The sequence below is a fragment of the Styela clava genome, chromosome 15, assembly GCF_964204865.1.
Source record: "Styela clava chromosome 15, kaStyClav1.hap1.2, whole genome shotgun sequence".
Taxonomy (NCBI): domain Eukaryota; kingdom Metazoa; phylum Chordata; class Ascidiacea; order Stolidobranchia; family Styelidae; genus Styela; species Styela clava.
Genome location: NC_135264.1, coordinates 15,343,251 through 15,358,952, shown reverse-complemented (window position 1 = coordinate 15,358,952; position 15,702 = coordinate 15,343,251). Strand labels below are relative to the sequence as shown.

Below are 15,702 nucleotides of genomic sequence, written 5' to 3'. Positions count from 1 at the left end.
AAAGTCAAATTTTATTTCCAACTCGTTGTGATTTGGGTACTCCCGTAGTATGTGAACCAAGATGGCGGAAACCACAATGTAGTATGTGTACCAGCTCAGGGTTAAGGAATAATTTGATCCCAATTTTCCTCATTTTAGTTCTATTACGAGTTCGGGGACTAGCAAAGTGACATATATAGCCTAACCCTAACCAGGTACACATACTACGGGAGTACTGTGATTTGTGATAAAGAAGTTAAAAAAGTTGCATGTGAACATGTATAAATACACTTACATGTCTAATTTTTTAATTCGCATATGTCTTGATCGCTTTTTCGATCTTTTTTCGGCAAATCGGGCACTGTCTGATTGCCTGTGTACACTCCATGCAACAAATCATATGAGAACAAGGAATAAAAACCATATCAGCAGGATTACTGAAACAGATTTTACACATTCTCTCTTCTTCTATTTTTTCCAGTTGTTGCTATATAAAATAAAGACAATATAAGACCGGTTAAACTACCATGCTGAACACCAAGGTAGTTCCTATATAAAATAAAAACAATTAAGACTGATTTGACTGCCTTGCCTTGTTCGACATGAAAACGACAAATAAAAAAAGACTTTGTGAACCAATGATTCTGAACCTCAACCTGCATATACTACTGGCGTGCAAGGCAGCAACATAATTTCAAATCCATGCATCTGAAAACTGGCTAACTAATCCCGTACCCGACATGGAATGGTAACCCGAAAGAGAAGCCGTGGTTCGCCATATGGTTATTAAGCTGTTTTATCATCTTTTACCGCTCGGGATAAATATGTAAACCATATCCTATAATTCTCAGTAGTTTTTTCATTCCAGTGGCCATCCATAACTTTTCTCAGAGATGAATCTTTCTTTGGTACTCCTGAAGTTTGCGCACCAAGATGTCGCACAACCTGAACCCTAATCTGGTACACTACCTGAGTTCAGGTTGTGCGCCATCTTGGTACGCATACTTCAGGAGGTCCCTTCCTTTACTCCCAAGTGAGTGCGAAAGACATTGCTTTGAGTAAAATCTCATAAAAACCACTGAAAACAGTCCAAGGCGATGGGAAAACGATGAATGAATATTGTTGAATAATAATAAAAACTTACCTGGAGTGACTCAGAATTTTCTTCTGCATTGAGAAGTTGTTTTGCTGGAGTAACTGAGAAAATACAAAGTGCACATTAGATTTTTCTGTGTGGAACAATTTAGTTATTTATTTATTTCAGATGCTTGAACTTAATAGTTGAGGTAGCTGTAATCGACCAGTGGTCACATGAACCATGGCCCAAACTCGGGGACGCAAAGAGTACGCCAATTACACACAAAGTACTATATCGACTATACTTTTTTAGACGTTTGATTCAAAACACGATTATTGAAACTCGTGATAAACATAAATCTCACAATTTCGAGACAATCAGAATGCGGCTTGCATAACTATGCCGACCTTGATCGTAAGACTTGAGAAGCGGCATAGCAATGCTTGCATACAATGCTTGCATACAATGCTAACTTAATGGGGTCGCAAGAAATTTTAATATATTTGAAGAGGTTGCGAGCATAAAAGTTTGGGAAGCTCTGACGTAAACCACTCTACACGGCGAGGGGCAGTAACACAACAATCCCTCATAATAAACAAAAAATTCACACCTTCAGTGGTGGAAGAGCCAGCTTCAACACTTCCATACATGTCTTCATCCATCGGTTCTTCATTGTCATCAATCAATGAAACTTGATATTTTCCCGATCCCGGGGAAGGCCCCAATGATGACATTGAAGTAGACATTGAGCTGTAGGCTATAACAATAGAAAAAAATCTGTCACTGGCCCAGCGACATTGTTTTTGTTTGGTTGAAGTTGGAAAATAGAAGTGAGTGTACTAATATGAAGTTTTATTCGCCTGCTTTACATTAAGTTGTGTAAAGGGACTGAATCCTATGGGCAGGGGTATATTCACTTGGCTGACACAGACGGTCCCGATCTCGTAATAGAACTAAAATAACGAAAATCGTAATAAAACTATGGCCTATCGCTACCCTTGTACACATACTTTGGGAGAATCGGTTACAAATCCCTAGTAATCAAGCAGGCAGGCAATTCCGAGTTGAATAGATTCCAATACTCCTAATAAATTGTATCTCTTTTCATATAACTACTGGTAGATATGAGCAAATGCATATAAGAGACCTTGTTCGAAGTGCAAACATTCAAATTCTCCAAAAACTAGTAGGAATTTGTATATCAATGTATCCTTGTGCAGACGATCCAGAAGTGTATGTACCAATATCTAATTTTTTCGCCTACTTTACATCAAGTTGTGTAAAGGGACAGAAGCATATGGGGGGGTATATTCATTTGGCTCACACAGACAGTCTCCAAACTCGTAATAGAACTAAGATAAGAAAAATCGGAAAAAAATTATGGCCTAACCCTAACCTGGTACACACACTACGCGAAAACCAGAAAATGTACTTTAAAATAGTAAATTAATATCTGTTAATACCTGAGTTATAAGATTGAAAAGCCATAGAAGTAGCCCCACCAACGTTCATCACTGCAGGTATCTGAACAGCAGCCTGCATTTGGCTCTCTTCTTCTTTGATTTCTTGTTCTTTCTTCATGACATCATCAAGTAAGCTCGACATAGAATCATAAATATCATCAGGATTTTCAACGTTTCCACTCTCGATTTTATCTTCAAGGAGAGCTGCAACCTGGAATTTCAAAAGACATTTTGAATTTTCATGTTTTACTTGCTTAGAACAAGACTTGAAACAATAAAAATCTAAGCTAAGCTGATTCCAGGTTTTATTATAGCACTGACCACTAGTTGTTTACAAACTTTCGTTTGTTCGACGTTCCGCTGCTGGACTTGTTTTAAAATAATAATATATATACACACAAATATCCTTTATCAGGGGATTTATTTACAGATTTATATTCAGGTCTTAAAGGTGAAACACTTCATAAAAAAAAAAAAACTTACAATTTTTTCATCAAATCCCATCAGTAAGATACTTTTCACAAGATCTGATTTCTCCATTGTAGTTTTCACTCTTTCTTTACGTTTTCTCATCTCAACCTGGAAATAGTAAATAAGTAATAAAAAGAAATGAATATTTCACCAATTTAATCAGTCGTAAAAATCTTTTATAACTGAGTGACTGCTTGTGACCTTCCATCTAAACTAGAAGTGGAAGAAGCTTGGGGCGCCCGCAGGGGAGTACCCAGAACGCAAAAAAAACCAAAAAACATAAAGTGTTGAACTCTTTGTCCTTAGGTTTGGCGAGCTATATTGAATCGTTTCACGAGTTACAATTTGCCCGCAGGCAGCGATTTGGGAACCACTGTTGTAGAAAGACTTCAAAAATTTAAATTTTGAATTTTTTTTCATCCATCTCTGTACATATACATACACATACATTTCTATCCCTCGAAAGTGCTGCGAAATCTCATGGAGACGTAATGGGCAGTTTAGTGGTTACTCATGAATGTACTCAGTGGCGAGAATCATTTCTTCTTGAGTGAGCACTTGTGACCTCACTTTAGTAAAGTACAAAAAAGAAAGTGAGAAATAAAAAAATTTTCAAGAATTTTTTTCGTCATCTCTGTACCTGTGGATCAATGATCTCTGGTGTTGGTTCAGGTTGTCTGTCTACCGGACCACTAGGTGGAATATCAACATTTCCTTGACCAGATCCTCCTGCACCTCCAGCATTGCCTCCAGTGGGATCAACAGTTGCTCCATCTTGTTTTGCGATGATCGGTCGTGCAAGATGTGGGTTCATTGTTAAATGCCGATACACAAAATGTTGTCCTTTTACTTGCAATAAAAACTGACAGGTTGGAAACCATTTTGCATGTTCGATCCATGGCATGTCGTCGTATTCCCAATTCTGGAGACCACCGTTACAATACCAACATTTAACGCGGTCTCGTTCTCCTATAATAAAAGTTTTAAATGTTTGAGAAAAAAAAAAACTGTTTCATTGTATGAAGTAAGATTATAAAAGCATCAAAATTCCAATGTCTCCAGAGTTATATAGAGAACAGGCAATGACTACCAGTAAAGATTCTAATATTTTATAATGGTTCCTTGGGTATCAGTGAATGCTAGTCTGAAGCGATTTATCATTGCCTCGCTCTCCTGAAATAAAAATTTAAAATGTAAATCGTACAAAGTAAGAATATATGGGCCTTACGATCTTGATGCCTACCTTCACCACAGAGCACAGACTATAAATATATAACTAACAATAAGTTCCAGTCTTTTCTAAAAATAGAAGCTCTTTCTGACTGCTTGTCTAAAGCCTTATTAATAGTACAGATAAAAACAGTGTGAGTGAAGTAATTTGATAAAGATGAAGTACCTAGAAAGAAGAATCCAGCTTGTGATATTTCTGCAGGAGTTGCAGCTGTTCTTCCCACCGGCCATCGACGATCAAAAGTATCTTGTCTTGCAACCTCATTTCTCATATGTGGATTGGATGGAAATCTGCATGGATAATCTCTCGCACGATCTGCGGGTGGGTCGGGAAACTCATTGACTTTGTAATTACGTTGCTCGGTTCCGAGTATCATTTTACAATTGGGGAAATGTGAACGGTGTTCTGCCTGTAAAAACATGTTCCTAAATTTCAGAAAGGCGAAAGACTTAAAAAACAAAATCTGAGAAAGGAAACCAAACATTTTGGATTACAGCACCAGGCACCAGGATTTGAATGCAAAATTTTGAAAATTTGAGTCGCGAGATAGCGTTTTATACATTCCTCCTTCTTGAAACCAAAGAGAGACCATATGATTGCTATGGTTCCATTACATTTGAACCCACGTACATTTGAACCCATGACAATTGCACCTGTATGCTATTGCACCTATGGAAATTTTTTTTTTTTCACGGATAGTTCAACCCATACTAACCCTAACCCATGGGTTTTAGCACCCGCATATAGATTGAACCGCATATAGATTTTAGAACCCGCATATAGATTGGATATACGCATGGGTTCAAATGTACATGGGTTCAAATGTACGGTCACCGATTGCTATATGATTAAGCCATGTTATCGACTGCCACCTATTATTCCTTACAAACTAATCCATGATTTGCGTGAAGTACAGTCAGTCAGCACATTCAAAAAATTTCTTTGAGTTTGTCAATTTCTCAAATTTTTTTTACCATCGCATCATCTTCAAGAGTCCAATTCCTCAAAACTCCACCACAAGAAAAGCATTGAGTTCTGTCCATGTCACCAAGATAGAAAAATCCTGTTCTCGCTAAAGCCGCTGGTGACACACTCGGACGACCAACCGGCCATCGAGCAAATGAAGCAAGTCTGGAAATAGAAAAGAATGTTGATAGTCAAGCACTGGTTTATTCATGGCATTCATCATTTACATTCAATTCAAAGCTCAACAAAAAAAACAATTGCCTGCCATAGGCAGTATTTTAAAGAAAAAGATTTTAAAATCGGAGTTTCCCATGCATTGGCTTTGGAAACAGTTGCCATGATTGTGTCACTTTTTAAAGTGAACTCTTTTTTGTTGCTGTTTTTTGATATTTAGAAATTTTCAAAATGTGGGAGTCTCGAACCCTAAACCTAGCTGCGCCATCAGTGATGAGCTCAGGATTTGACCAAGAGTTTTAATCAGCAACACAAACAAATCAAAGTCTGACACTGTAGCCGCTAAAGCACTTGGCTAATTGCGGACCATGCCTTAAAAATACAATCCGTTCACTCTTATAGTCAAGAAACTAAAGATGTGTGATAGGTATGTGGCCAATGAGGACTATTAAAAATTCTCAAAGATATTGTATTTAATTTTTTTCCAAGCCAAAAAATACTAGGATGTTTCAATTATGTTAAAAATCTTGGATCTCACCTGTCAAGTTCTCTGTTCAAATGCAAGTTAGTTAAAAATCTTCTGTGATCGGATGAAATAACATTCGCCATTCTCCATCTTCTTGGTTGGGGTGGTTGGGACCCAAGTCCACCAACATTTCCAGTATTTTGTCCTGGACCGGTTTGTATTCTTATTGTATTATTAGGTCCAATTTCAAACGTGCCCCCTGAAAAAAGAAATTTCAGATACCGATAAAATTACCCAACAAGAGATCAATAATAAATAGTAGAAATTTTATACATATACAGGGTGTCCATAAAGTTTCGCCCGATTTTATGGCAAAAACAAATGTAAATTTAAATAAATTTTAATGTATGATAATTGATAAGTACAACATCCAACATTTATAACATCCAATTCAATACAGGTTGACTATAAATCTTTTACACTTATTAAAAAATAAATTATCATTTGATTTTAAAGACTTTATGATCGGGCGAAACTTTTTGGACCCCCTGTATATATATGACACTGCTGATTCACACTATTTGCAACGTTTGTATAATAACAAGAATCACAATCCAACACTTGGGGTCATTATGGAATGATTTTTCATCAATATTTTCAACGGTATTTATATCTATAAAAGCTATAGTTGTAATTTCAGCAGTCACAAGTGGACAGGATGAAACACTTCGGTAGGGCGGATCACACATCGATGGGCCGACTGGCCTGCTAGCCACAATTTACCCACCCCTGGACTATTCCAATTTCACGTTCTGGACTGGCAACCAGACAGTGGGCTATGGTTTGCTATTTGATTATTACATCTTAACAGCTTACCTCTCCCCGAGATAAATAAGAAACTTTTAGTTTTCTATATATCAGTCATTTGATAGATCCATAGTACCATCTACTATGCCCCCGCCCGAGGTAAATATGAAAACGTCCTATTTTAAGGACTCAAAAATACTCACCAGTCTGTCTAACTCTCTCTGGTAAATCTGCGGGATATCTCACGGTTCGTACCACTTCTCCAGTGGCGTCTCTTTGCTGTAGCACTTCCTCCTAGATGAAAAAAGAGTTTTGTAAAAAAAGTTCTGTGCATATAGTTAGATATAATTTTCTAATCAGGGGTGTAGTCAGTTATTTAGAAATTTCTAATTGCCAAGTTAGACTGCAACAGATAGTAGGAGTCTTGCGAGTCTAAAAAGTGTTTCAAGCTACATAAATGGCTATGTATGGTACATAATTTTTTTTTTACATTCCTAAGGGACTGGCCTCGCTCATGGCTCTAATGTCTATTGCAGCAAAAGTCAGGCAGAATGTTTTTTAAACAAACAAAAAATTGAATTTAATCAAAAATTTTCTAAAAATAGCTGTCAACAAACATTTCTAAAAATAGATATCAACAAACTTACTCTGCGGAGAGCTGTCCCATCATTCCTTACATAATTCATTTTAATGATTATTAAATAATAGATTAATAAGTAATTAATTAGTCTACTCATGGGCCAACCAGTATAGCCCTGGTGATTATGCACAAATTACAATTCCGCTAGATTAAAAAAAATCAAAATCCTTAAACTTACTAAAAGTAGGCAATCAACTCAATTAAATATAAACAGCAAAAACGTTTCATGAAAACTGATATTTCACATACCATAATAAAGTCCTGTTACAATGAAGTCAGTTCTGAATATATCTTAACCAGGTTTGTTTCATTTCAATCATTCTTAATTCAAGATTTTTTTAATCAATCTACTTAACCTCATATGCCCACCATAAGTTGCAAAAAGCTTATCACAGTTTTTTTTTACGTAATTTAATACAAGACCGTATGAGCACCTTGTACATATATGTAAGACATTTGCTATGGGCATGTTGTAGCCTGTATATAAGGTAAATAAAATAATATTTTTACTATATTTAACCCGGGGAAATGAATTTTACAGAAAATCAAAGGTTTCTGTTTACTAACTAACCAAGTATGTACATATCTAACCACTTGGAAAGCCCCGAATACCTGCCAGAAAAACTCAATCTTCTTTGAGGAATACCATAAAAGGATTGTTATGAGATAATGTGTTTGAACGAGTCAAGATTATAAACCAAAATGCATCCCTAAAAATACACAAGGATGTCCCTATTTTTGGTTTTATGACATAAAATAAAAAGGAAATGTTAAAATATTTATGACTGGTTTCTGGTCATATAATTTTCTTTTAAACTATAAAAGGGGACTGTATCTAAGGTGGTAAACATGGCTTGTTTTTGACTTTTAAGCCGACCAATCAGTTTGGCAACTTTTTTTTTGAATTTTAAACTTGGCCTATTTGCGAGGATATACATACTTTTATTTTATGATATGATTAATACTATTCACTTTGAATAAGAGACTAAGCCGCCACTCATAAATAAGCACTTTTCTTAACAACAGCAGAAACATGAACGAGTCTTCCATATTTTCAAGACAAAATAAGCACGCAACTCAAAAATAAGCACTTTTCTTAGAAATAAGCACAACGTTACTTTATAAGACGCGGGCTAGAAAATAAGCACAAATCTTAGAAATAAACACGATATGCTAACCCTGGCCATAGATGAATTTTATGTTTTGAGAACCAGAATCATTGTGTATATTACTGTTGGAAAAGCTTGAGTCGCCATTTATCAAAAATTGAATTGACTCGAGGCATCTGAAGGAAATGAATTCAATTCATCAACAAATAACCGATGTTGAGACTTAATTCAATGACTGACTCAAATTCAGACATGATACTTAACTCTGAGTTAGTGGGAATGACCCAACTTTAGGCAAATTATTCTAAAGATAAAACTTCATTCATAAAAATTCGTAATAATGACGGAACTCAATGAATGACTTAATTTCCACGTGGGAGTTATCTCTGAGTTAGTGGGAATGACCTAACTTTAGGCAAATTATTCTGAAAAAAATTTCATAATTCATTCATAAAATTCATAATGATGACAAAACACAATGAATGACTTAACTTCAACATGGGACTTATCTCTGAGTTAGTGGGAATGACCTAACTTTAGGCAAATTATTCTGAAAAAAATTTCATAATTCATTCATAAAATTCATAATGATGACAAAACACAATGAATGACTTAACTTCCAACATGGGACTTATCTCTGAGTTAGTGGGAATGACCTCTTTGTAAATTATTGTTGATAAAATTTGCAATTCTGATTGCACCATTACATGACGCCATAATTATTTATACATTATACGAAAATATAAAAGCATAAGTTGTACACATGTCAGCACATTTTCAAGAATGATGTAGTGCAGACCAGACCATATAATTCCAGGGGATTTTTGCTGTGGAGGTTTTGGTAATTCACAAAGATGGATATATCGGTACTTAGTCGAGGAAAGTATTATTGCAAAGATAGAGGGTAGATAGTCCCTGGCCAAACTCATAGCCATAGGATAGCAGCTTATCGTTACATTACAAGAAGAGTTTTGTGCTACCTTCTCTGGTATAAACTGAGATAAAATATTTTGGATATAGATGTACTACAAACTTGGGCTATTACAATGAGCAAAAAACGCAATTTATTGTATAGCCTATCCATAAAAATTGATTGATGACAATTTGAAATGCTACAAATCTATTCTATGAAATATAAATTAATTTTGATTCATTGCAATAGTTAATCAGGAATAACTTTGTTGAGATTTTTAAGTATTTCGTTGCCAAGTTATGAAATTTAAATAAGCAAATCACTAAGCAATATTTTGATAAATCAAATTTTATTAATAACGGCTAATCAGTCTTAACACCGCTTAACAAAAAAAAAAAAAATTCAAAATTTCAACCTACATGGCTACAATATTATTATTATTGCAGGAAATATCCTATAAATGATCCTATATATATATATTATTCAGACTATCATTATTTTCCATATTTCTGGGAATAGCCTATCCTATTATTAACATCCTAAAAATATAAATGATTTCAATTTGGCCCACTGGTGTAATGTTTTGTTCCAAAAGGTTTTAGATGTCTAAAAAAGTGATTTCTTTTATTTAATGCATAGAAATGTATTTTTAGCTATAAAGATGGATGGAAATAAATGAAAGATTTTTTTCAGAGAAATAAATCTTCCAAATAAACGCCGAATCCGAAGCTGGAGCCCAGAGTCATAGAGATGTGAGATTTCGGTGGAACTGAAGCGAAGCTTATCAAGTTAGATGGAGCTGAAGCCAGAGCCAGCTCAATAACATCTAATTATTTTTTAACATTTATAATATCATACAATTAATAAAATATATCCTTTTCAGCATATGAATGTGGCTCTGAGGGCAGAGCCGGTGCCACTGTAATTTCGGACTAGCCCACCAGCCCTGATTACAACTAGACAATTGCAGTTATGGTAGGAATAAGAAGTAACACTTGTTTTGAGCAAAGTTAAATGTTGTTGGGTGAATGTTCAAATGCAATGACAACTACACATCACCATTTACCGGTAGTTATTTTTTGAGTTACTTAAATGTTATAATGATTTCATTAGTGAATAGTATGACATCAGACTGTGTTTATTTTTAAGTTTTGAATTTGAGAAGTGGCCAACCCGTCATAAAGGAACATAAATACACTAATGAATCCCCTCTCAGTTAAAAAAGAAAGAGATTACTAACCAAAAGCATGTTATTGCACCATTTTGTAATGAAATATTGCCTTTCTATAGCGGTGTTTTAATAATAACATACCGGAAAAAGAAATTGAGCCAATGAAAGCCCTCGAGACTAATCGATATACCGTAAATGCTCGTTTTAACGCCCGGTCTTGTTTGAATAGCCGCCCATGTGAACAGGAAATGAAAATAAATACGGGCCGGTGCTTGAATACCCGCCCGGTGTAAAAGTTTTTTTTTTTTTGCGGATTTGTACCTGCGGTGCGTAGAAGAAGTCAAAATTTTCATTATTCTCGTTTAAATCATACTTGAGAACTGGAAATGACAATATACGGTACCGGTATTAATTATTGTAACGATCGATCTTATCTACCGGTATTTTTGTGTGTAATTTTACTTTAAAAATAACAAGCGCCCCTGCTTGAATAAGGGCTGGTTTGAATAAGGGCCTGGTTAGTGAGTATGTTTAAAAAATAAGCACCCGGGCTATTAAACGAGCAAATACAGTATATATGAAGGAAAACAAGTCCAGACAGAAACCGGAGTATCGTTTCTGGGAGTTCCCCAAGGTAACCTATGAGGTGCAGTACGGTAAAATATTTGAAAATGAGTTCTTAGCTCTGATTGGTTGTAATATTGTTGCTAATAGCAATCAACTAATAATCCCTTGTAATTCAAACAGAAACTCGAGTATCAATTTAGGAGTTTTCTCATAAAACACTAAAAAAAAAAAATCTGAAATATATGGTTATATTTGTCTGCAAAACTTCAGCAAGAAGTAAAATGTTCAAAACTACTGAGTTTAAGTATTTATTTGAATAATACTTAATTTTATCAAAGTGCAAACTTTGTAAGTTTATATAACAATACCACACACCTCAACAAATGTTGACAAATATTTCTATTTCTATTTACGGACACTTTATCTTCAAACAAAGTTTTTAAGTTTAGTTTGAGCCTTGCATTTTAAATATAATAACAAAACGCAGATAATTAACAAACTGCTTCGCATATTACCCAAAAATATTTTAAAGCTTGAGCTCTGCAACTACTTAAGCATTGCCAACTATACTGTTCACTTGAAATTTAAGTTTAATTCTAGTTTTGCAATTGTATTTTTTTAGAATGTTTTCTAAATTAGATATTTTATCACAATTCACAACACAAAGTTATAAACTAAATCAAACTGCTCTATGCATACACACACCTATTACTGCTTTCTGCTCTGCAAATATTTACCAACATTACGCTTGATTGCATTTTTAAGTTGAACTTGAACTCTGCCTTACATTGCAATATTAGTATATATGCATAATCTAGTTGATATTTAACACAACTGCACCAGTACTGCTCCAAAAACATCTATTTATATGATTATTCAATCAGACAATCAATGCAAGCCAGTTGAAGCAACCAGAATAACTGCTCATAAGACAAGCCATGGGGAATTTCCCTAAAATTTTACCAATTCCTATTGCTATGGGTATTATACCTGATATTTTATGTTTTGGAGCAAGCAAAAAATATTTTTTCCCCTGATAATAGAATTATATAATTTGCTTTTTATAGTTTCTTACATAGGCTGCATATATAAAGTAATCCAACATAAAACAGAACACACAAATTTCTTAATTACAGGTACTTCTACAAAAATAGGGAAAATTAATTTAACACTTAAACTTGTGTTTGTGTATGATATGGACCCAAAAGTAATCTAGGACGCTAGTGATGTTTCTTTTAAGGATATATCCAAATGACCTGAATTCTTTTTTTTTTTTGGGGGGGGGGGGTACCCTGCTGTAATATAATAGACTTTATTTCACTAATTTGTAATGAATAAAACATTCTTTCAAAGTGTGTGAAAAGTGAATTTTTTTTGACTCAAATATTCAGTGAACTTGCAGCCAAAATGCAGAAATATTCGTTATTATGGGTTATTAAACCCGATTTTTATCGTTTGTGCCGGCTCAGATCTTTCTCGTCACCGTTTGTAAATTAACCGTTCCAATTTTAAATAAAAGTGGAGTAATGGATCACAAGTTTATCGCCTTATTAGGCCATTAATAATAATGAATGCAATGAATGCATGTTAATAAAGTAAAAGCATGTTAAACAAAGTCTGAACCAATTTAGAACAGCCATTCATTTGGCTATTGACATACTGCGCCATACCCTGTGTAGCCTATTAACCAAATGATAGATTGTGCTAGTCATAAATCATAATGGCATTGTGTGAGCGTGAGAGTATTTCTATTTTGGTCAGTGCATTGGTTCAACAATGTTCGTGCAGCGGGCTACCTACCGCCTTGTTACTCAGGATGTAATACAGGTAGTAGACCAGTGTTTCCTAAACCGCATTCCACGGGCCAATTATGGACTCTGCAACGATTTGATATGACCCGTCGAACTTAAATGTAATAGTTTAACACTTTATGTTTTTTTCTTTTCGCGTTCTAGATACAGCCAATTGACACATCATTGACACAGTTTATATGCATGTATATTTGTAACAAAACAATTATACCAGACAACAAGTGCCGGCTCTTGCGGACGCACCCCTCTCCTGGATCGCAAATATCCTACCGATATTACTCTTAGCCCCCAATCAATCAACTTTGGTAACCACTAGGGTAGACCATAGAAAGGTTCTCTCTAAAGCGAAGTAGTTCGTTATATATATCAGTAGGGCCTCAAGTCTTGTACAGAGTGTGAAAAACATCATAAAAAATCTCTAGTTTGATCAGAAACAAGACAGTTTAAAATGACACACATCCATTTGGACAAATTATTTCTTGTTTGATGTAGTTAACATCACAAGAATTGGTTTCAATGCTGATCCCAAATCGGTACCCCCGAAGTATGTGAACCAAGATGGTCACCGGAACATTCCATGTGTACCATGTTAGGGCCAGGCCATAATTTCAGGTACTAATACTACAGGAGTCACTTGGCTAGTCCTCAAACTCGTAATAGAACTAAATCTTTACTAAAATAAGGAAAATTGGATTAAAATTATGGCTTGACCAAAACCTGGTATACATAATGTGTTCAGTTCAAAAATCCTATCTTTAAGTTTCAGAAGATAATGCCATACGCAAATTACAGCCTTGCACTTTTCTTCACCACCTTATCAATTTGTCAAATTTGCGGGGCTCTGCTCCATACAACCAAAAGTTTAAAAACTCCTGGTCTATATGACCATATCTATATCTAGTTAGAGCAGTGGATTTCAAAGGGTGGGTCATGCACAAGGGGGTTGGGGCTTAGACAATTTTTTGAGGGGGCTAATTAAAAATATTGTCAGAAATGATCTTGCCCGCCTTATTTGGGATATTTATGTTACATTTCTTTATTTTGGATATTTACGTCCCGTCCACATATTTTTAACATGTTTTCTGAATGAAACATACTTCGCCTTACTATCTGTCGTTTGTATCTTATTGTTAGCTAGTTATTTTTGAAGTTGGACGCAAGACTTGACAAATACTTGAAAGAGGGCGTGGCTGAAATAGTTTGAGAACCACTGAGTTAAAGCATATTGTCACAAATATACCCGCTATTTCGTAGGGATTATTTTATTCCCTTCTACAAAGACGAGTCTTGAAAAACTTACCTGATTGTTGCATGGTCCAGCTTGAATAGGTGCAGGTGTGCAACCCGCTGCCTGTGAGCCAAATATGCAGCCCACGGAGACGTGCCAATTTTGAATTGTGCTCGGCCCACAGAATGACTTTTTAATTTAGTCTTATTTGGTATGTGTGATTAATCCAAATCCCTTTGCGGTGCAAAGCGTATAGCTGAATCCATCTTTTTATTACTATACAATGCCCTAACAGCTAGCTTGTGCGTAGCGAACAACCCATGTCATAAGAGCAATAAACAAAAATTTTGTGTCTGCAACTACTTAAATGCCCATGTTTAATAAAGGAGCGCCCTGCAGTTTCTTCCAGTTATTTGAATGTGGCCCTCTTGTATTAAAGGTTACACACCCCTTAGTTAGAGCATATCCTGATGCAAGCTTATTTTATTCCCAATTCCCATTTACAAATTACGCAGGAGCTTACCTGATTTCTGGATGGGCCAGCTTGATTGGTACTTCTTTCAAATAAACTTCTTATTGGTATGTTGCCACTGTCATGGTTTCTTGCAAACAGACAATCTGACCTGAAAAAGAAATCTGAATTAGAAATTGGGTTTTATTTGGATATGACTTTTATAGTTATCCCAGTAAAGAGAAAAGTCGATGAGGTGGCTTATTCATATGGTTAATCACAGGTTGGCTTATTCCACACCTCTGATTACCATGCATGGGTTTGCAGATACGTATCACATGCAGGGACAGTGGTTTCTCGCCGCCGCTGGGTAGTCAAGCGCAATTAAAAAAACCCAACTATTCAGATAGCTTGAAGCTGAGAAAATTTTGATGGAAAATGACTCAAAATTTTGCAACTAAATAGCTTCGAGAATAATAATCAAAATGAAATTAATTGTCCAGCACAGGATTTCTAAAACTGTGCCATCGACACCCCCAGTGGGCCACAATAATAGCATTTCACGGTGGCGACATAATTTAAAGTAAATGCGATTTGTTCAATTCTTTGACTGTAATGCCTTTCTTACTTTGCTTTCGCTGTTGACTTTTATTATCAAACACAGAGCATGTAATAACTGATGGAAACGAACTAAAAACAAAACTGGGTATTTTTACAGAAGAGCAGGGGACAACAACTATTGGAGTCTTTAAAAGGGGACACAGATCGGGCTATAAGTGTGGTGAGTCTTTAGAAGGGACCACGGATTCTGCTACGAGTGTTGGAAGTCTTTAGAAGAGGCCACGGATTGGGCTACAAGCATTATAAGTCTTTAGAAGGGGCAACGGATCGGGCTTCAAGTGCTGAGGGTCTTTAAAAGGGAGCATGGACTGAGCCACATGGATCAAGTCTTTGTAAGGGGCTGTAATATATTATTATGTCAAATGCATTTGTATGACTGCTCGGTGGCGCTCTTGAGCCATACTGTTTTGACCACGTTTTGTGAATTTTTTTATGAAAAGTAATCTACCATGGCGCATTGCTCTGTTAATAACTAAAAAAAGTGTAATTTAATAATACAGAAGATATTAAAAAAAATAATAATAAAATTGGCAAATGGAAATACCCTCTATGAAAC

At 35.4% G+C, this 15,702-nt stretch overlaps 1 protein-coding gene across 1 annotated transcript in view; it reads right to left on the bottom strand.

The window, feature by feature from the left end:
- The window catches only part of LOC120334396 (uncharacterized), a 47,887-nt gene that overhangs the window by 13,941 nt on the left and 18,244 nt on the right, over positions 1-15,702 (bottom strand). The window contains exons 6-16 of the mRNA XM_078109580.1: positions 14,598-14,697; positions 6,839-6,929; positions 5,901-6,087; positions 5,197-5,353; positions 4,388-4,631; positions 3,632-3,960; positions 3,004-3,099; positions 2,521-2,731; positions 1,668-1,814; positions 1,124-1,176; positions 275-466 (exon numbers count right to left, since the gene is read on the bottom strand). Coding sequence (XP_077965706.1) covers positions 287-466; positions 1,124-1,176; positions 1,668-1,814; positions 2,521-2,731; positions 3,004-3,099; positions 3,632-3,960; positions 4,388-4,631; positions 5,197-5,353; positions 5,901-6,087; positions 6,839-6,929; positions 14,598-14,697 — 1,795 coding nt within the window. The 3' untranslated portion in view covers positions 275-286. The remainder of the gene's footprint in view (positions 1-274; positions 467-1,123; positions 1,177-1,667; positions 1,815-2,520; positions 2,732-3,003; positions 3,100-3,631; positions 3,961-4,387; positions 4,632-5,196; positions 5,354-5,900; positions 6,088-6,838; positions 6,930-14,597; positions 14,698-15,702) is intronic.